Raw genomic sequence first — 21,158 nt, 5'->3', positions numbered from 1 at the left:
CTTTCGTAGTTCTTTGTATGGAGCGTTTCGGGCAGGCCTATTTTATGAGATGTTTGAATTGTCATATCTTGGTGAATTTTTAAGCTATCAGAGTCATTCTTTCAGCGATGTTTCTATTTTTCAAGGGTCGTTCAATTACCAATAACAAAAAATAGTCATCAAGCCTATTAAAATTCGGCCTGACTCGCTCTCCTTGTAACGTGCTACCTTAGGCCTTGAGTATACACATAGCGAGTAGAGTGACGAGTCACTGGCGAGACAGTGCAAAAGGAGAATTTGATTGGTCGAGAGATTTCACCACTCTGCTCGGTAGATGTAGCAAGGCCCTTAGTACTATAATTTGCGAGACTTCAAACTTAGGATTAACAAAAAACATTAAGCCTTTAAACTTAAAACAATTCGTTAGGAAACTTGGAGCACCAATCGATTTAATTACGAAGTTCCCTAAAGGGATACTAGATAGGGAGTTTTGTCGGTAAATCGGTCGAGATTAAGCCCAAAACTCCTCCCTCGGGAGCAACAGTGCCGCTGTATTTCCTCTTCACTTTCACCAATCACGAGGATACTGTTTAATTCCGGTAAGACCTTTTGTTAATCGAGCACTTTCAGGCGATGAACCAATTGAACAGTAATCTTTAACCTTTGAATTACTCTGACCTTATCTCGAATGTATTAGACTTTATTAGAGTCTCTACATTTCAAAATAAATTAAATGCGAAACCTTTTATTATTAAACATTGAGTTCTGCAGTTTTCATATATAAATAAGGCGATCTATCATTGGAAACTTTAAATGTTGAATTAACTAATGTGGACATACTTATTACATTTCATCAGCAACTTAATATTCTCATTTCCTCATACCTACTCCATTACAATGACAATCCGGCACGTGGTTGGAGGCTGTCCAGGGGGGGAAGGGGGGCAGGGACACGCGGGCACATATCCTCGCAGCGGAAGCAGTAGCGGCCATTTGCCACATTATGCGTGGCAGGGTTCCAGAGTGCGACGTGCTCGGACGGCTCGGCTTTGGCGAGCATTGTACAATGTACATAACTAATGGAGTTTCCACCAGACCATATTACTTCCGAAATTACAACATTTTATAAGCTGCAGCTGCCTGCTATGTTTTGAACTTCCATGTTGCTCCATAAGGAGATTATTATTATATTATATTGAATAGCATTGTAGATAAGTTAACGTTTTTAACATTTTTGGACGTTATTGGAGCACTAGTATTCTTCATACTTTCATGCTTGTCACATCACTAGGCCTTTTCATCAACCAATCAAATGTGATTTGTTTTAATAAATAATTAATAATGCGACGATGTTGATAATGTTGTACGACATGTAACAGTACCTAATGAAAACAGACAACATCCAAAAATTTTGGTCGCTTGAATCACGTGCGAATTTCTCATCACAAGGCATATTCTTGTCGGCGTGTCGCCTGAGAAGAATATAAAAACGAAATTCACTCGGTAGACCTTTCAGGTTTACAAATAAAATTACATCGCACGCTGAATTGGCCTCTATCTCCTGTGATTGGAGATGAAATTCGTCCGTCCCATCTCGGCGAGCGCCATGTCCCAGGGCGACAGTTCACCCCGCCCTTGCACATATGCGGGTACTTGAAAAAGTAATGTCACCCATTGTGCTTGTTTCACTCACCGGCTACCCGAACAAACATGTCACTGGGTAATTGTAGCATTTCTAAAATATTTGGACGGATTTTAGTCGTGTTCGACGTTCCAACCGTGTCTAAAATCTTTGAAATTATGATGCCTAAACTACTTGCAGATGTTCCCAAAAGTAGATGTGGAGTGCACGACCTTTCTAGAACATTAGAGGTCCTGGAGGTCAGGCCAGTAACTACGCGGACATCAGCTCCGTGAACGCTGTAAATAATTATTAAAATTCAGTATCAACAGACCTTTTATGCGAAATTTATCGACGGGCCGAAATTAAATCGAGGAACGTGACGGCCTTTCATAAAACGATCATCGAGCTAAGTTATTGCTTTATTTACGAACGCTGTAAAATCATTATGTTGTGACATACAAACAGTATTATACTTTGTGTAATTTTATATATTTACGATGTCCTAATCGGACTTATAATATTATTATGACAAAGAAATGGTTTATGGTATATTTTATAGCCTAACGTCTTTTACTCTTTTACATGATTCTCAGAACAACAAAACACTTTCGTCTTTCCCACATAATCCCCTGTCATAAAATATGACATTCTATTTTGGACTCATATCATAATATGTAAATTGTAGATTGTAGAGCCCGAAAAAGAGTCAAGAGATCAGCTACGAAATCCCCGAGATATTCCGTTTGATGAATTAAAATTGTCCGCGTCAATTTTTTTCATTAAATCCATTCGTTCGCGGCTGACGTGAAAATGTAATTTCCGCGGCACGAGCCGCACTGTTCTCTGTACAGTGTACACTATACAGTATACAGCCCGTAGAGCTCGTACACGATACACAAATAATGCACAAGTCAAACAGCGAACACACACATCCGAACAAAGAGATGAACAAAATGATGAGCTTTGTCGCGGCTCGGAACCGGTGAATGGTTTTTTTTTTTTATGAAATAAGGGGGGTTCCATCTCGGGGCGTGCCAAAGAGCGATGGAGCGCAGCATATTGGGAGTAAGATTAACAGATAGAATAAGAAATAGCACGCTGCGTTCCAAAACTGGTATAACAGATATAGGCATAAAGGCTGCCAAACTGAAATGGGATTGGGCGGGTCATATTAGCCGTATGCATCCTGACCGCTGGGCAAAGATCGCCACAGACTGGGTACCTGATGATGGACGACGCCGCCGCGGTCGACCTCGCAAAAGATGGCGCGATGAACTTGACACATACAAGCCAGGTTGGCCGACGGTGGCGATGGATCGGGATGAATGGAAGGACTTGGGGGAGGCCTTTGCCCAGCAGTGGGACAGCATAGGCTCTTAAAAAAAAAAAAAAAAAAAAAAAAAGGGGGCAAACGAGCAAACGGGTCACCTGATGGAAAGCAACTTCCGTCGCCCATGGACACTCGCAACATCAGAAGAGCTGCAAGTGCGTTGCCGGCCTTTTAAGAGGGAATAGGGTAAGGGGAGGGTAAGGAAGGGAAGGGAATAGGGGAGAGTAGGTAAGGGAATAGGGTAGGGGATTGGGCCTCCGGTAAACTCACTCACTCGGCGAAACACAGCGCAAGCGCTGTTTCACGCCGGTTTTCTGTGAGAACGTGGTATTTCTCCGGTCGAGCCGGCCCATTCGTGCCGAAGCATGGCTCTCCCACGTATAAAGTATGCGTTATTAGAAACATCAACCGAATAAATCTAGAATAATAAGTTGTAATTGTTATAACAGGGGACAAAGTTGGGTCACAAGGAGAAGAAAATGAGCTTATGGTCTGCTGCGTAATGTCAATTACTTTGTCTCTTCAACAATAATTAAATCCCGACGAAATATGTTAATTTCAAGAATTTTAAGACGAGCTTCGCAAAGTCCAGACATAAAATCGTCCATGGAGTATTTTTGTTAAGTTTCATTATGTTAAACAGAAAGATAGTGTCCGATATTTTTCAACAAATAATTAAAGTTTATAGTAGGTACCTACTTATCAATTTATAAATACATCAATATCGCAACTATTTAAAAGAGATGGTGATATAATTTTCTGAATGAACCATAACGCTGGGGGTTTAACAATAGGCACATCAGCAGCATTCAAATGCCCCGAACAAATTGCTATTCAAATGACGGAGTACAGCGCAACACGATAACGCACTCCGCGGCTGACGAAGTTAGCCGGCAATTTACATCGAATTATACGGCAGCAGACATCACCCGTGTCCCGTACTACGACCGCATCGCAAATTCAGAGCACGCGAGACTCGAATCCTCACTTCTTTCGCTGGAATACTTTTTGACCTCAGCCCGGCGCGGAGTGCCCTTGTCAGTCGCGACCTTAATACGCGAGAGAAGTTTATCTAATATTAAAAGTACTGCTGTCGTTAATAAACGAACAGATTTGCCTTGTCAGAATTTGAATGTAGCAATATTAATTAGCTATATACGAGACGACGTCTACGAGACCGGGTCTCAGCTATTTAATTCCCCAACTGCAAGTATGTCGTGCCACAAAGCTCGGGATCTAGCGTCATGAGGTTAGGAGTTACGAGCGTCACTTCAAACTCCTCTAACCCTTGTTATAAGGACTGCACTTCAGAGTTCAGCTCCGCATTAGACCTTTTGTATGTTTCTAGGATATTTCAATTTAGGTATTCGTGTGCTTATTGTTATTGATCTACTTTATTATTCGTAGTTATAGATAGTATTGTATAAAGTAAAAACAGATTTTTACTTTTCACTGGATAATTGGATGTGCAATTAAAATTTTCAATATTTTACGATCTAGCCACTTCCGACTAGCGCTCATAATTTCGACGAGCTGCAAAACAAATCACGAATTTGCTAGTGTAATTAAAACTTTTGGGGGGAACACTTTCGCTACTGCAGCGCCGCCCCCTCCCGATGACGTTATACGGGTACATAGTACAAACGACGGAGTTTCCATTTCAGTGGCCCAGCGGGGAGACATAATATATTTTAATGACTATGTCCAAATAGGTCCAAATGTAGCGGACCGTTACGGAGACAATAGAGCGTTGGTATTGCACAAAACAATTGAACCTCTACACCTGCCGCAACCACCACACTATCGACAGAGTTGCAAACGAGCTTTGGCCTGAAAATAATTAATTCAGCATCGAACTGCATGCTTCGTTTCGTTAAGGAACATTTCTAGTATGAAGTATCACAGTCACTTTTAAAATTGCTCAACCGGGGCTACTTCGTATGTATATTTAATTCAACGTTAATTATTCAAAGCGTTTAGAATTTAGATTCCGTTTTTAACAGAAAATCCACCAAGAAAATATGCTGATAGCTCAAACTGAGCGCTGAATTTCGCTTTTGAGTCGCTAACGATGCGGCGAAGCGGCGGATCGATTCTGCAAATTAATCGAAGCCTTGGTTTGTGTTAGTTTAGATTAAATTGGCAATATTGTACGGATCAGCGGTTCGCTCATGTAATATTACTAGGCAGGCCGCAGGCGAACATTTGATATAAGACGTTTGTTTCATCACGAAGATTCATACATCACTTCGTTGTAGTATTTCTGTCATTTCTGTGCAGCGAACTGGAGCTAGAGGAGCTAACTGTCCCGCGCTCGGAATAGCCGTCGCCCGTCATGCCGGCTGAGCGGGCGCAGGGCTTCAATGAATGCAACTGCAGTCTAACGTGATCACTTTCCGTTTCATTCATCAGCGCCTCTTACTTCATTAAGGAGTAGAGATGATAGAATGTTTCATAAGATTAACTATTTAACGAAGTTGAGATTAGCAATATAAAACACAAGAAACCCCCTAATTTAATAAGCACCACGAGCAAAAGCTGGTACTCGCTATGAGTACCTTAATACCTTAATGGACAGGGGAACACCTGGTGTAATATCGTACGTACTTCGTGTCAAGTTTCCCAGCAATTTCAGGTGAAGGCCGCGCCGGAGACGCCGTTTAATTACACGCCCGCACTAATAGCCTCATAACATTTTGTATGTAACGTTACTGGTGTTAGAGCTTTTATTAAATATGCAAACAAGAGTTTTTTTAAAGCAGCTTTAGGCCCAAAGTATGCTTCTCGATATGACTTTAAAAAACAGGAGTACACACGCGCAATTAAACAGTAGTTAACAGGGAACCTGGGCTGTAGCAAATCTTTACCATCAGTTTCGTTTGCTCTTATCGTGATCCATCACAAAAGAACAAAAAAACTCAAAAAAATAAAATATATACGAACCAGTATCAGAGCTACTACAGTGAAAAAAGAGCACCGAAATAAGAAATAATTAAAGTACACAATAAAGGGGGGATTACGGAAAGCCTGAGCAAACATAAATTATAATACTTTTCCCGTCGGGCTGTTTATGTAAATCTCGCCGACGCGCAACGCGGATAGGGCCTCGCCCGCGGCGCGGCGGTGAGCACCTACAGGGTACAGTCATTACAACATCTATAAATCTTGAGGCCTAAGCTAAACAATTTTTTCCGTTAAAAGTCTACCATTCCGGACCGCTCTCTACGGCCCACCCCCTTCTTTGGGACACAAGGATTAGTTATAATTCACATCGGCAGTAATTAATTACTTTGCGTTTTACTGAAATGATATTTTCAAGCCTTCATTTAAACCTGAGCTGTGATATTTCTTCATAGTTAGGACCTTGAACGCGACTCCTCTAGAACCCAAATGATTATCATTAAGGTTTCCAGACTCCAAATGAACTTAAGTTACAACGGCATTACAACAGTAAGCGCTTCACTCATTTGCCATCAAATTTCTTAACATGAGTACGCTGAAATAACATCAAATTAGCTCATTAATTGCCTCAATCGTTCACATTTCTAATTAAGTTGGAGTCGTCAGGTCCCATCGATCTTAATAATTCAATTTGGAAGGCGGACGCGCGACGGCTGAGAACCATTATTCCAAAAATAACTGTGACATAAAGTCTTGGTGATTTTCTATTGCTTCTAGGGTCCTTGAAAAGCCCTTGGGGTCGTTTCTTGAATTATAAAGTTATAAAACTCAGCCGCAGTAAGCGGTTTCTTAGAAAGTATGTAGATACGGGATACACGAAACGTTTCTGCTTTCTTGTCCTAATCCACTACCTAAACCTAGTTAACCAGGTTACGTAGGAAAATCGGTAATGATAATATTATTGTTGTACTAAAAACGACGACAATAAAAACCAATAACCGCCACAATCGATATTCAATTTGTGCGAAGAAAAATGTCTCGATCGAGCGTCTTCGGAAGCAATCTCGTAGTTCGGCTTCGGCGTAATCGCGTTACAGTTCCCGCGAGACGGTTCCGATTCAATAGCCGCAGCCCGCAGCCTGCATGCCGCCACGGCTTAATGTAATAGACTAACTAGAGATGCAACAAGCTTGTTGCGTTTTTTGCGCTTTGCTTCAATTAGTGTTTAATCCGGCAACTAAGTTTAAAGTTTGTATTGCAACCGTACAGAGTCTTCTAATTCGGCCTAATTTTTGCGACTATCTGCTAGATCGAAAATAGGCGACCCATATTTTAGCTACAGCTGCGTGGTCGCTAAGTGCACAACTCCTAGCTTCCGTCCCTCACTGCAAACGTCTTAATGTGACGCGAGGAACGTCAGCTTAGTGTGCTTAACACTTGAAAGGCTATTAAAACTGCACGTCATTCAGCAGTTTAAACGTGACTTAGACGCGCCTAGTGTAGGAAAAACCAGCCTCTCTTATTATCTTTATTCAGATTTCAGACCAAAAGCGGGCTTAGCAAGTTTTACTGACTTACAGTTTTAATAAGAGTCTGAAGCCTTATGTAGGGCTCTACCAATCTAAAGAGACCACTGACCTGTCTGTCCATAGGCGAATATGCAGGCGTTGTATCCGTCGAAGGCGTTGTCGAGTATGTCCCGGCCGAGGCACTCGAACACGGTGCGCTGCGACGCGAAGTGCGGCAGCGACGGCTCCAGCGAGTAGAAGCAGTGGTCGAACGCGAACGTCTTCGGCTGTTTCCTGCAACGGAACACCACTTCAGCCTCTTGTACATTATTCGCCAACTGACTACACTGATTACAGGTTGCCGCATCGAGTGACGGTTTATATGGATTAATAAAAAATATTTACGAGAGCGTAGTATTATAAGGTAATATCGTATTGTTTGCAAACAGTTAGTGTTATAGAAAAATCGTGTCGAATAACTGATTTCGATAACGGAGACCATTTTATATTGCATTTTTATACTGTGTACAATAAATAGCTAGAAACTAATGAAGTCAAGTTAAGTTTGTAACCACAATTATTATTTCAATGTTCTGTGCCGGCTTCAACTAGCCCGCCGGGTGAAATTGCGTAAATTGAACTAGCAATTGTAGCTAGTACTATAATACGTGTACAACGTACATAATACTATGACGAATCGAGTATATAGATGACGTATACGAATAACGTAAAAGCATGTCTTAGAAGTAGAAAACTAAACCATTTCACGAAGCAGAAATAATAACTCTTTTAAAACGTGTGTTGTAAAGAAACTCTAGCACTCTATTTTCTGCGAGCCTTTGCGGCAACTTCGCCGGAGCCGCGAGAACAATTCCCCTTTGTTTCTTCGCAGTCAAAAGAATGAATATTCTAATGGTTTTGTCTACAGTTTACATTATTACTTCGTCTCTACTTTTAGATAAACTCAGATATAGAAAGGGAAACTTTTTTTTTTGTTATTAGGGCATCAACTAACTCTACTTATCGAGGAACTTCCTCATCTGACAAAATGATTTGTACCACCTAGATCCAAAGATTCCACTTTCCCTTTGTTTCTTCGCAGTCCCCTTTGTTTCTTCGCAGTCCCCTTTGTTTCTTCGCAGTCAAAAGAATGAATATTCTAATGGTTTTGTCTACAGTTTACATTATTACTTCGTCTCTACTTTTAGATAAACTCAGATATAGAAAGGGAAACTTTTTTTTTTGTTATTAGGGCATCAACTAACTCTACTTATCGAGGAACTTCCTCATCTGACAAAATGATTTGTACCACCTAGATCCAAAGATTCCACTTGGTGATAAAACGAGAATAAATATGACAAATGACGACAACATAGTGATCATAATATTGGTATTTGCAACACAATCTAACATGGTCATTGCCATAACAAGGCAACTCGAAGAGACCGCCACACATGTTGCAATCGTGTATTGTCTTGTTGTTGACACTATAATCATCTGCTTCCGAATTCCCTGGTAATACTGACCATGTGCCACAGATATTATATAGAGTCGGAGCTGCAGTTTTAGAAACAGTATACAACCGACTGTGTTCCGCCTTCTACGTATAGCTGGGATCTTAATTCTAAACAGAATATGTATTATAGTATAATAATTACACCATATTATGGCCGGGTAAGTCCCGTTTCATACGCGTATCGCTGTTAATTGGTAGCTAATTGTACGCCTGATACTGTAATGAAGTAATTACATTAGCGCATATATGGAAATAGTGCTTTCTTCGGTTGGATTACGGCCGAATTCTTAACCTGGTTCGGTTGAACCCACCCCTAGAATTATTTTAGTCTTCAAAATAGATGAATAGCGTCGGTGATGGGTCATGAAGTGGGACGTGAGCTGGCAAAATACATACATAAATGGCGGTCACCTATTACCATTTAAAGCATCAGTAAACCTTCTACGTGGGCCGGCCATATAGCCAGATTTTCGGATGAACGTTGGACCATAAGAGTGACACGTTGGAATGGCCCGCTCGGTAAGCGTAACAGAGGCAGACCGCTTAAAAGATGGGCAGACGACATAAAAGCTATAGCCGGGCCACGATGGACAAACATAGCCCAAGATAGAGCAAAGTGGGCATCTCTGGAGGAGGCCTTCACCCGCGGGGGGGTTCTAGATGATTAATAAGTTTAATTCATATTAATTACATAAACGATCTTAATATGTATGTCTTGACTCTATCATACTGTGACTGTTGTAAGCTTTTAAATATCTGAAAGTTTCAGCCTTAAACTTTAAAATTAATAAAAATAATCCACACATAAACTTTAATATATTATTAGTACTAGTGAATAAACTATTGAAGTCCTGATTAAAGGGATATTATATCCTGGATGTTGCTCTACATAAAGTACATAACAATGAAAGCTTCAAAACCGTATAATATTACAATAGATATGATTTCGTGCGCCGACTGCGTTTACAAACCTAGTCTATGGTCTAGACGGGTAGACTCATTCATTTCGTTTCGTGCACCCACCAATTTGTATGACTCACGAACGTTCACTTGGATTTCAGTTAAAGTATCCGCAATTTTCACCTCCACTAGAGAACGTTGCATAAAATACAGTTTACCGCGCAAGCACTAGAAAATAAAATATATATAATGTAATTTAACGCAGAGTGTACGTCAGGCGAGGATTTTCTGTACTATGTACAGCAGAGCTTCATTAGAAGTCTTATTATGTATTGTTATCTAGTTCTCGACTCCGATCCAGAGATATTTAAACATTCCAAAGGTTTACCGGAGGCCCAATCCCCTATCCTATTCCCTTTCCTACCCTCCCCTATTACCCCATCCCTCTTAAAAGGCCGGCAACGCACCTGCAACTCTTCAGATGCTGCGAGTGTCCATGGGCAACGGAAGCTGCTTTCCATCAGGTGACCCGTTTGCTCGTTTGCCCCCTTATTCCATAAAAAAACAGTAGTCCTGCGATAAGCTCGTTAACAATGATATTATTGTGCAACTACTAACTTGTATAACTGGACATATCGATTTCCTCATAACTCTGTCATGAGCAACACGAGTAGGAATTTATAAATTCTTTCCCACCCAGAGCTTCACTCAGAAGCATCGATATAAACACGGCACATTTTATTTAAGATCGAATATGAAAATGTTTTAATACGAAATCAACACATTTGCATTTCTAACGTGGTATAAGTAGCCGTTTTGTGTGAATTTACGCCAACATCGGGCCTCGGTTGCGAGTGGCTGAGCACCTCTTTATAAATTGATGCTGGAGTGTCGGAAAACCGTCTTTTGTGTTCCACGTGGAAAATATACGCGACAAACATTTTCACTCGTTATTTCCATTTAATAATAATTTATGTACAATTTAAGTCGAAAAGTACATGCTCAGCTTTAAACGCTTCAATGGCTTTCGTTAAAATCACGATCACAGCTTATCAGAGCTCTACCTAGAGCATCTACTACTTTCGTTTAAGATTAAGTTTAAGGGGTCAAGAATTATTACTTGAAATAATTTTCTCTTACTCATCCTAAAAGCAAGAAAAAGGTTCCAATTTAATACCGAGGATAAATCCTGAAAATAATACCGACGGAGGTAATTCCATAACGTAAGTCACAATGAAACTCAGCTTAAATTAGGGTAAGGACCGTGCCGCAGTAAGCCAGGTTACGGTGTACATACTACATACCGTACACCGAAGGGCGAAATTAGGTTAACATCTCCCTGTTATTACCTAATTTAATTACACTCAGTACGAATATCACGGTGAATTTAATTATTGGAGTAAGGTTGACTTTTTAAGCGATTATTAATTTAAACACGAGATACCTCTACGAAAGAGAAGTTATGACGTAGTCTTTAAAATAACCGAGTTCTTTTGAACTTTTGGTGTTCAGACTTCGCGAAGCTCAACTTTAGCGCCGTTTTATATCTCTTCTCTCTTAAATTTGTACTTCCATAATAGCGACGTTCGCGTCGTAACAACATATCGTTTTGTAACTAATTTAAATGATAAATCCTAGGATCCTGCTTCGGCAACAAAGAGTACAAGAAGTATTGTCAGTTTGGAAATTATTGCAGGAAAATAATCTTCTTTTAATTTCCCTATAAGCGGCCTTCATCTCTCTCTTACGTCCTTAACTATCCGCAACATTAGGCGCACAACGAGTCCGATGTATGTTGCCAAATAGTATGTTATATAACGTTGTCGATACGCTGATACGGTCGACCTTGTTGACACCATGGTATTGGTAAATTGAGTCGAGGTCAACGTCCTGCGCTCGCGCGGATCATCCGAACTCGTTCCACTGACCAGTGTGTGCCTCACAAAACACGGATTATATTCCAAGTACTACTCCAACGGATTGTGTTTTTTACTTGTTCATGGTTTGCTTAGAACTTAGAAAGCTAGGCGAGATCTTTAGGACAAATTTTATATCACATACAAGCAACCCCTGCAACGCGCTCAGAATTATTTAAAAAACCTAAATCTTAACATTCTACGAAGTTAAAACCCAGCTTTACAAATCATATACTTCCGTCCGATGTGTAATACGTTCCCATTGTACGAGTCTTTAAAAGTTTTAATGTACAGCTCTTACAGCAACTCAGCGTCGCAAGATGTCACAGAGTGTACGGTGCAGAGAGGGCAGTCGGGAGGCGACAGCACGCCGGATGGGGCTGCATGTTTACTGTCGCACATCTTGGATGCCAGCCAAGAACCAAGACATACTGTGACGAAAAATGCTGAGTGGATTAATGTTACATCAAAGCCATACTCGAGTAGACGGAATATTATAATATGTAGTTGCTTATGAACATTTTTAAAGTTGAAATCAGCCATAAACAGCTTGAACGCGAATTTAATCATCTTAGTACATCATGCTCAAAATGCGGCTCCAAATTGTTCGATCTCCGATAAATTGTCTAGCGTTCGTTTGATTCCTTGTCCCGTTATTAGGTTTCGATAAAAAATTTATGGGACCACGGAGCCGTTTGCGAGGAACAAATTGACGCTTAAATAGAAACGTCGAAGAATGTAATGGAAAATTTTAAATTATCGGTATGGAACATCGTTAAAAATATATTTATCAAAACAAATTCCACGTAACTCATTTTAATAATGCTATTGCAATAAATTCACTTTACAGTTATACATAATAATAATAGAAATACGAAAATATCTTGAAGAAATTCATTTTTATTTCGAAGAAGACAGACAAATAGAGTGGTAAGCCGTAAGACCCAGAAAATAATAAAAGGGTAGTGGGTACATTGAATACGCGAAGCCGAGGTAACTCTTTCAATATCCTAATCTTGCAGATTACGACTCCGCCCGTCTGAACCTGGAGCTTAGAACACGTTTCGTTCGCTGGGATTCTTTGCATTACAAGTTACATCTTAACTGGAACATAAAATACATTTACTGAGCTGCTGGTAAATGCGCAAAATCCTTAATCTGGACGCAGCTTTAAAAGTGGATTCTTTGTATTTACTTTCCATTTTTTCCTTTTTTTACAATTTCAATTCCTTTCTTCTATAAACAGAGAGAAAAAGGTAACGTTAAAATTTCGATTTCATGCTGATAATTAATTAGTCAATGCACGTATTGGACGTACTTTCGATTATGTTAACTAGTGCTTATGGAGCGTCTAAAATGGTATCGGATGGTGCTTTACTGTTCAAAGCACGTTCGAAGAAGTCAAAGACACTAACTGCGTCTAGACAAATTAGTGTAGCCGTGTGTGTGTGTGTGGTCATGTTAGGCATCAGTTTAAATAGAAGTCTTTGATGTTAGGCGGAAAAGACTCAAAACATAAGAATTTAAAGAAACAAAACATGGAGATTCATCAGAATAATTTAAAAACGTTACGATTCGAATATAGGTAATATAATACGTTAGAATCAAAACGGATCTAAGGTTAAACACAGACCACCCGGCAACATCGGCAGCTATCGCGTTACAGAATCACCGAGCAAGTCGACCCGACGACGAACTACCCAACCAAAAATATCTTGTTTATTTACACGCCGGATAATAAACATTTTGCCTTACAATAGACAAACGTAGGAGCTGCTGGCGAAGCAAGTTCAAGGATAAGCTTCATTATCTCCGGATTAACAGCAACTATATAATATAGCACCGGCTCACGGCATATTGACCGTAAACGTAAACAGTTTACGTGTTGACGTAACAATTTTAAGACGCGTATCACGTAACGCCTCCAGCGGAATTTCTCTATAAATTCATTAGTTGCAACTTGCAACATTCGAGCTGCAGATTTATCTCGACCTAGATTTAAACGTTGCATAGAAACAGTTACGACTACTATTTTACCAATAATGAATCTACCTAAACGTAAAACCTCTACCTTGTATAAAACGTAAAACATACATCCGCATATCTTAGACATTACAATACAAGTGCCTCACAAATCAGAATGTAGAGTATCTACACAAAGGGGTAATCAGAAACTTTGTGTTGTAACTTTGTAGGAGATATCAGATACTGCACAACTAGATGTACTACACATAATGTCTTCGCGATAAATTACCATTTCCATTTAATTTTGTGTGAAGGCCGCGCCGATAATTCTGCTTAATAACACCGTGCGCTATACAATTACAACGGTGGTGCTTAGAATACGTTTACGGGCTGGACAGGTAATTCCTTCATATTATCACTATTATTATTAGCGGCACGCACTTGTTTTAGACCAGTTTGGACCTGGAAATATACTGACTTTATACAACAGAGCGTAGAAAATCGACGTGTAATATTGAATAATCAAACATGTGAGCTTTTTGACGAGGAAGCTCATATTACTAAGGTTATGATTTTTCTAACGGGTTAAACCGAGATAAGAATAACTCTTTTGTGTCGAAGACGGTCTTTGTCTAGAGTATAAACCTTGAGATTTAAGAGTGGAGATAAATAATGAATGCTTAAGCGGGACGAGTCTACTAGCTATTGTTACCGGAACTTATCTCGCACAATTTATTAAAAGTGTGACAAGCTTTCGTACTTCCTTGTTTTCATGATTAATTGTGAATTCGTGGAACAGAAAGATAAAGACTAATGCAGCTTCCGCGCAATTTTTTTAATATAAAATGTTATATTTTTTTAAATAAAACAATACAAAACAGAGGCCAAATAGCGTTCTAAAACTACGAAAAATTAAACTTGCAAATCTGTTTTTATTGCTTTGTGACCTCCGTACTGGAGGATGTGGGCAAGGTTGTTGACTGAGTGCTGATCGACCATGACATTGAAAGGATAATGCTCCATACTAAGTTGTACTGTGTTGTAAGATTTCGTCTGTGGTGAGTTGCGAACCTCTGATTAAATATGACTTTCCATCCAATCTTTTTGCTTTTCAAGTTTAACAGAACAATTATTATCTACAATTTACAATCAAAATTCAACGAGCGGTACTACCAAAAGTCCATTTGGGAACATCAATAATACCGCGACGAAAATGGCAACTTGTGGGCGAGCCATCGCAACGGCTATCAGGCTCGTAGATAGGCGTCCTCAGCATCGTCCGGCCGAATACGGCATGTTGTCCGTCCGCCTCACCCACCGCCTGACGTCACCCGGCCGCGGAGGACCGGTGACGTCACGGGCGCCGGGCCGGCTCGGGCCGCTCCAACAAGATTCGCGTTGAAACACACCCGACAGGACGAAGGAGTTCCCATACACGTGGAGCATGACGTTCGATGAAACATAAGTTGGCAATTAACTAGATAGCTGCTAAGTTATTAGAAACACGCGAGCTTTTATAAAGAAACCATTTGTTGAAAATTCGTATTTCAATTATTTTCCTCAATAGAAATGATCGAAATAAAATTGTAGTTACTGTTACTGCCGGTGAAGTATCGTGAAGTTCAGGCGCGGTGTCGAATTCGAGGAGAGGCGATGGGCTAGTAACTAATAAGGCTTTAAGGTCGAGTTCAAGGAAACGGAACCTTGACATATTTACCGAAACAACCCTGTTTTATCCTTCAAAGCTCGGTATTATGTTGTGTTGAAACTGTTCGCCGAAGTTTTGTTCCAGTTTCAAATTCAAATGGAGTGGAGTTCGAAATTTTTAAATTTTGAGTCGTATTTTTATTGGATTCCTAATACTATTTTGTTATTTACTTACGTAAGCTCCTTATCAATTTGCTTCAAGCCAATATTTTGGGGCTTATTAATTTAATATTAATTGTATGTGAATCTTCTCTTAGATTGCTTTCCGCACTCTTTAAGTAGGGAAATTATACAGCCCTAAACGCATATCATAAGTCTGATTAAAACATCGCAGTCTGAAAGCTCGTTACATGAGTAATTAACGAGACCAAGTTGAGGAGGAATCCGTATTAATTTTCCATGCGGACGCGTTTAGGCAACTTCGTCGGTGCTGGAATTTCATTAAAACGCTTTCTAGCCGATGCGGGGTTTGAGATAAATATTTGTCTGCCAAACACCATCATCATTATCACATGCGTAACTAAGTGCAACGGAATTAGACGCTCGTGATGAGATTCATTTGTTTGTGTTAAGAATCTTGAATAATATATCCTCGGATCCCAAATAAGTTGAGCATCCGTTCTTCGGGAACTCTGAAATAAATTAAAGGTTTTCATGATTGGTAGCAGCTGTCAATAATGCTAATGGATCTAAATCTCAAAGCAATTATCATATTTTTTTACTCATGCAGTTTAAGATTTAAGAACCACGAAATTGTTACAATCACGACGTCTCAGCTCCCAGATTTTTCACCTTATTCTGAATACATCGCGTCGTAGTAATTAAACAGTTACCAAAATATAGGTATACCATATACGGTATATCTAAATGGCCAGGGAGTATCGGTGTGGCGACTTGACGAGGGTGACGAGCGGCGAGTGGGTCGCCACCCATCAATCTTCATGAAACCCGCGAGACGTCGCGCGTCCGCCACAAACACGGAATTTCGGCTCCATCGATAAACCAATTCCATGTAACCTAAATTTATATATGCGACTGATAAAACTTTCTTGGTAAAATTAATACAAGAAATCCGTGTATTATAATGCAAGAACCCTAAAAGACTCTTTCAGAATCCAAAGAACATTTATTGCACAAAAGTGCAAAACAAGCAAAATATAAATTCTCATTCACGATATAAAATTAGAATAAGATATAAAGTAACAGTAAATATTTACTGTAGATATATCGGGTCTCGAGATCAGTCCCAGATCCGTTGTAGATCAACAAGGGAATATTATAGTCCTATGAGATATTCATGAACCCAAATAATATTCTATTCATGTCGCATCGTCCGACTCGCGCACTACCAAATTGGAAACAAAATAACGGCTATGAGAGTGGAAATTAAATTATAATAAAAGACTAGCTGATGACGTCCGCAACTCCGTTTTGAGCCTAACATCGCGCGGGAACCGTACACTTTTCAGGGATAAAAAGTATCTTCATGCCCAGCAATATAGGTTCAGCGGTTTGGGCGTGAAGAGCAGACAGACAGACACATTTAAAATATTAGTACTTGTACTAATAAACTGTATGTATTCTGTGATTTTAGTACAAAGTAAGCATTTTAGTCGTATTATTCGTTACAATGTCAGTAGTCCTTATATTTATATTTATTACTACGAGATCTATTTATAAAAAGTAATACAGTCATAGAAGTTGTTCAAGAGTAAGCCAAACCCCCCTACAGCCTGAATAGTGTGTCCTCAAGTGGTGGGGAAGGATAATGGGCAGTCGGATATGCGGGTGGAGTCCCCGCGCGACGCAGCCTGGTCACTGACGCCTCGCGCCGCAACTTAAATGCACCAACAATGGTCGCGGAAACCCCGTGCCACGCCGGGGGAATCTGTAATGGCGCGCACTTGCCTCGTTAGCGACATCCCGGAGTGACTCGGTAGACGCCAGCCGTCTGTCTGTCTGTTGTTCTTTTAAACGGAGAACGAAACGTGAAAATGTTCCAAATAGAGCTAAGTCATATAGTCATAGTCTTGCTGCGTACACAGTTGAAATTGATTTGGCGGAATTACTGAGTGCACACTGTACGGGCGTCGGGCGCCACACTGTGGTCCCAAATTCGACGCTCCATACTCATAAAATAAAATAAATAAAATAAAAAATGTTTTATTTCTGAGTAAATTTGAATCAAATTTTTTCAGAATGTCTACCTGATGCCTACCACCGGTTCGGGAACTACCCCGGCGAGAAGAACCGGCGTAAGAAACTCGCACGGGTTCCACTTTTTACCAAAAAAGTGAGAGAAAAATTATTCTTTTAAAATAAAGTTTACAATTTTGTAACTTAATATTATATACAATGTCAACATACATAATTGTAAGTCATAATATAATAATGTAGAAGTAGCCTTGCAAGAAGCCATCCTACTCCCAAGATGTGCCATCTTCTATGAAATCATTGACCTTATAATAAGCTTTGGCACACAAACGCTCTTTGACTACTTTTTTAAATTTATTAATGGAAAGATTTTGAACGTTTTCTGGGATTTTATTGTAAAGGCGTATACATTGACCTTTAAAAGATTTACTGACTTTACTAAGTCTGATCACTGGCATGTCCAGCTTGTGCTTATTTCTAGTATTTCTACAGTGAATGTCACTTTTAACTTTAAATTTATTTATATTTTTTCTAACATATATTACATTATCCAAAATGTATTGAGAAGCAACAGTTAGAATACCAATTTCTTTAAATTTATCTCTCAGAGATTCTAAAGCAGACATTTTATAAATAGAACGTATGGCTCGCTTCTGCAGCACAAATATTGTATTAATGTCGGCAGCGTTTCCCCATAAAAGGATTCCATATGACATCCTACTATGAAAATAACTAAAATATACTAATCGTGCCGTGTCTTCGTCAGAAATTTCTCTAATTTTTCTGACTGCATATGCTGCAGAACTGAGCCTACCTGCTAGATTAGCAATGTGAGGACCCCACTGTAATTTACTATCAAGTGTAATACCTAGGAATACAGTGTTATCTACCAAATTCATCTTCTCATCATTTAATAGCACATTGGTTTGGACTTGCCTAACATTGGGCAAAGTAAACTTTATACATTTAGTTTTACTAGAATTTAAAAGTAAGTTATTAACATTAAACCAATGTACTATTTTTGAGAGAGCACTGTTTACCTCGTCGTAGTTCGACTGTTGTCGCTTCACTTTAAAAATAAGTGAAGTGTCATCAGCAAAAAGCACTATCTCATTATTATTATCCTTTACTAGATACTATATATATAGAACTCGATTGTTGAAAATCGTTGTTTTTTTTGGCCAGGAACATTGTAGGGCATTGTTCTATTATAAATATTAGGATATAAAACTCCCTCGTTAATTTGTTTGCGTAATATAAGCGATTTTATTTTTTTTGTATGGGAGAAAACACTCAAATCCATTTTTTTTCGGACTGTCAACAACTGTAAAGTGGAGATTAACCAGGGGTTGTTGTCCTACATGAGACGCATCCTACAAGCAATAACACTTCTGCCCGTTCTCGCCCGTTTGGAAATAATTTACAGAAATAAAAAAAAAATTATGGCCGAAATCATTCAAATCCATTTTATTTTATTCCGGACTGACAGCAACTGACAACTTGGGATTCACAGGGTTTGTTGTCCTACCTGAGACGATTTTTACAAGCTATAACACTTATGCCCATTGCCCGTATTCGCCCGTTTAGACAAAATTTACATAAATACGAGTATGAATTTTTCTATGGCCGAAATCATTCAAATTCACTTTATTCAATACTGATTACATCTGACACCTTGAGATTCACAGGGATTGTTGTACTACCTGAGACAATTCCTACAAGCTGTAACACTTGTACCCATACTTGGCCGTTTAGACGTGAGTACATAAATATATTATATTTATTTTTTATGAAAGAAACTATTCGAATCTATTTTGTTCGAAACTTATTACACTACAGGCTTTCAAGTGTCCATAAATTATTGATACATGGTGCAGACATCATTACACATTTCAAATTTATTCCTGTCGGACATCTTTCGGAAGAAGCCTCTGAAGCTAGGAACAAGGACTTTCGAAAGTTACGAGAAAATCATTTCCGCAAAATGGATCGAAAAAAGACAAATGAAGACATTTCATGGTTTTATTATATCTTCAGATCCCTACTTGTCGAGTCTTCGACCGATTTTAAGGCATAAAAAAGCAGACGCAAATGATAATTTAAAATGTCTTTTAGAGATTAGTTCCAGCCTCAATGAACTTGACACTGAAGAAATAAAATTTATTAATGTTGATGATGTTGCATTGAACGACGAGTCTGATAACGAGTAAAAAATGGTATTATGGTAGAGTTTTTTGTCTGCTTTCTTTTAGTTTTAGTAATTTTAGTGAGGTCTTTAAAACAGTAAGGATATTTTTTATTATAGTTTTTACCTTGTTTATGTATATTACTAACATTTTTAACATAATTTTAGCATAATAAGTATAAACTTTTTACTCTTATAAGTTTTAAATATGTTTGGACATAAAAATAATAAAAACACAATATTATTATTTCAACTGTGTATTATTTTAGAAGTAAGTAAGATTCGTCTCACCCTCAGGTGGGACAACAATCCCAGTGAATACCAAGGTGTCAGTTGTAATAAGTTTCAAACAAAATAGATTCGAATAGTTTAGAAAACAAATAATATTTATGTACTCACGTCCAAACGGGCAAGTACGGGTACAAGTATTATAGCTTGTAGGAATCGTCTAAAATAGTACAACAATCGCTGTAAATACCAAAGTGTCATTTGTAATCAGTTTCAAACAAAATAGATTCGAATAGTTTCTTTCATAAAAAATAGATATATATTTATGTACTCACGTCTAAACGGGCAACTACGGGTACAAGTATTATAGTTCGTAGGAATCGTCTCAGGTAGGACAACAATCGCTGTGAATACCAATGTGTCAGTTGTAATTAGTTTTAAACAAAATGGATTCGATTGGTTTCTTTCATAGAAAAAAAATACATGTTTAAGTACTCACGTCCAAACGGGCAAGTACGGGTACAAGTATTATAGCTTGTAGGAATCGTCTCAGGTACGAGAACAATCGCTGTGAATACCAAAGTGTCAGTTGTAATCAGTTCTAAACAAAATAGATTCGAATAGTTTCTTTCATAAAAAATAAATATATATTTATGTACTCACGTCTAAACGGCCAAGTATGGGTACAAGTGTTATAGCTTGTAGGAATTGTCTCAGGTAGTACAACAATCCCTGTCAATTTCAAGGTGTCAGATGTAATCAGTATTGAATAAAGTGAATTTGAATGATTTCGACCATAGAAAAATTCACATTTATGTAAATTTTGTCTAAACGGGCGAATACGGGCAAAAGTGTTATAGCTTGTAAAAATCGTCTCAGGTAGGACAACAAACCCTGTGAATCCCAAGTTGTCAGTTGCTGTCAGTCCGGAATAAAATGGATTTGAATGAATGATGGCCATAGATTTGTTTTTTTATTTCTGTAAATTATTTCCAAACGGGCGAGAACGGGCAGAAGTGTTATTGCTTGTAGGATGCGTCTCATGTAGTACAACAACCCCTGGTTAATCTCCACTTTACAGTTGTCCGAAAAAAAATGGATTTGAGTGTTTTCTCTCATACAAAAAAAAATTAAAATGCTTATATTACGCAAACAAATTAACGAGGGAGTTTTATATCCTAATATTTATAATAGAACAATGCCCTACAATGTTCCTGGCAAAAAAAAACAACGATTTTCAACAAT

At 38.8% G+C, this 21,158-nt stretch overlaps 1 protein-coding gene across 7 annotated transcripts in view; it reads right to left on the bottom strand.

Annotated features, from left to right (window-relative positions):
• LOC121730772 (kinesin-like protein KIF13B) overlaps positions 1-21,158 on the bottom strand; it is a 104,810-nt gene that overhangs the window by 53,818 nt on the left and 29,834 nt on the right. For all 7 annotated transcript variants that reach the window (XM_042119960.1, XM_042119961.1, XM_042119962.1 and 4 more), the window contains exon 3: positions 7,473-7,636. In XM_042119960.1, coding sequence (XP_041975894.1) covers positions 7,473-7,636 — 164 coding nt within the window. The remainder of the gene's footprint in view (positions 1-7,472; positions 7,637-21,158) is intronic.

This window comes from Aricia agestis, chromosome 9, assembly GCF_905147365.1.
Source record: "Aricia agestis chromosome 9, ilAriAges1.1, whole genome shotgun sequence".
NCBI classification, from domain to species: domain Eukaryota; kingdom Metazoa; phylum Arthropoda; class Insecta; order Lepidoptera; family Lycaenidae; genus Aricia; species Aricia agestis.
This window is presented reverse-complemented; position numbering and strand designations above follow the sequence as displayed.